This window comes from Neolamprologus multifasciatus, chromosome 12, assembly GCF_963576455.1.
Source record: "Neolamprologus multifasciatus chromosome 12, fNeoMul1.2, whole genome shotgun sequence".
NCBI classification, from domain to species: Eukaryota; Metazoa; Chordata; class Actinopteri; order Cichliformes; family Cichlidae; genus Neolamprologus; species Neolamprologus multifasciatus.
The window spans coordinates 331,333-332,500 of NC_140450.1; the positions used below are offsets into that span (position 1 = coordinate 331,333).

A 1,168-nucleotide genomic window follows, 5' to 3' on the forward strand; every position below is an offset into this window, starting at 1 on the left:
GAGGAGGAAGAGTGTAACTGTCTTGGCGCTGAGATCAGCTGCTGATCAGTTTCCCTCGGATCAATACTCTGATTACTCTGATTGTACTCTGATTACTCTGATAGCTTTATTTTAAACCTGTTTTTTTACATGAAAATGACGTCAGGGTCAAACTAACGTGTTTCCGGCTGCTGTGGCTCCACACCTGCTTGGTCAGACTCACCTGAGTCCGGGCGGAGATGGAGGTGTCCGCCTCCGGCTGCTCCGGGTTCCGGATCGACTCTCTGCTGTCGCTCGGGGCGCTCCTGCCCCGGGCAGCCCCCCCGGAGCTCAGCCCGGGGAACAGCAGCGGCTGCTCGGCGCCTTCATCCCCGTGGAGGGAGCCTGCTCCCCGGCTGGAGCCTCCGCTGCTGCCCGCACCGCTTCAGCTGCGCTCCGCCTGCTCCTCCTTCCTAATCCGGGACATCTTAGCGGACTCTCACCCGGGACAGGTCTACTCTGAACCGGGACAACCCGGGCCGGAAGCCGAGCCATTCCGGTCCGGACAGGATGAAGATTTCCAGGATAAAAGTCTCAGCAGCTCATCTTCAGACAGCGAAACAGGTAAAAACAGAGAAAAGAGTTTAAAGAAGGAGAAAGTAAAGTTTCAATCAAAATAAAAATGAGAACCAGCGGATTTTATTTTCATTAGAAACATCAGGAGGTTATTTTCTTCTTTCAACGACCAAGAAACCAAAAATATTTTCACTCGTGGACAGAAATAAAAACCAGATGAATAAAGTCAGTGAAGTCAGTGAAACAGAGAAAGTCTCATTATTACAAACCGTTTGTGTTTTAATTTAGAGAAATCAGCGTTCATTGACTTATTAGTCGAACTGTTTTAAAGCGAAAATAAAGCCTCCGAGTTTCTGCGTTACGTGTTTTTCTCACTGTGAGACAGAAATGAAATTCATGATCTTAAAGAGTCTTTATCGGAACTTCTGATCGGGGTGTTGATCTGTGAGTCTCATTAATCAGTGGAAACACAAAGCAGCCTCCTGCCCGCTGACTCTGGGTCTGTTATTTTAGAGGACCCGGTCTTCTTTCTTTCACTCAGGATCACCCGTGACTGATGGAGGAATCACGTGAAGTTAAAAAAGCAGCGGTGCACTCCTTTACATCCCTGCTCTGTGTTTGTACTCAGGTACGT

The 1,168-nt window shown here is 48.6% G+C and overlaps 1 protein-coding gene across 1 annotated transcript in view; it reads left to right on the plus strand.

The window, feature by feature from the left end:
• Window positions 1-211: 211 nt before the first annotated feature.
• barhl1a (BarH-like homeobox 1a) overlaps window positions 212-1,168 on the plus strand; it is a 3,250-nt gene continuing 2,293 nt past the window's right edge. The window contains exon 1 of the mRNA XM_085180364.1: window positions 212-582. Coding sequence (XP_085036490.1) covers window positions 219-582 — 364 coding nt within the window. The 5' untranslated portion in view covers window positions 212-218. The remainder of the gene's footprint in view (window positions 583-1,168) is intronic.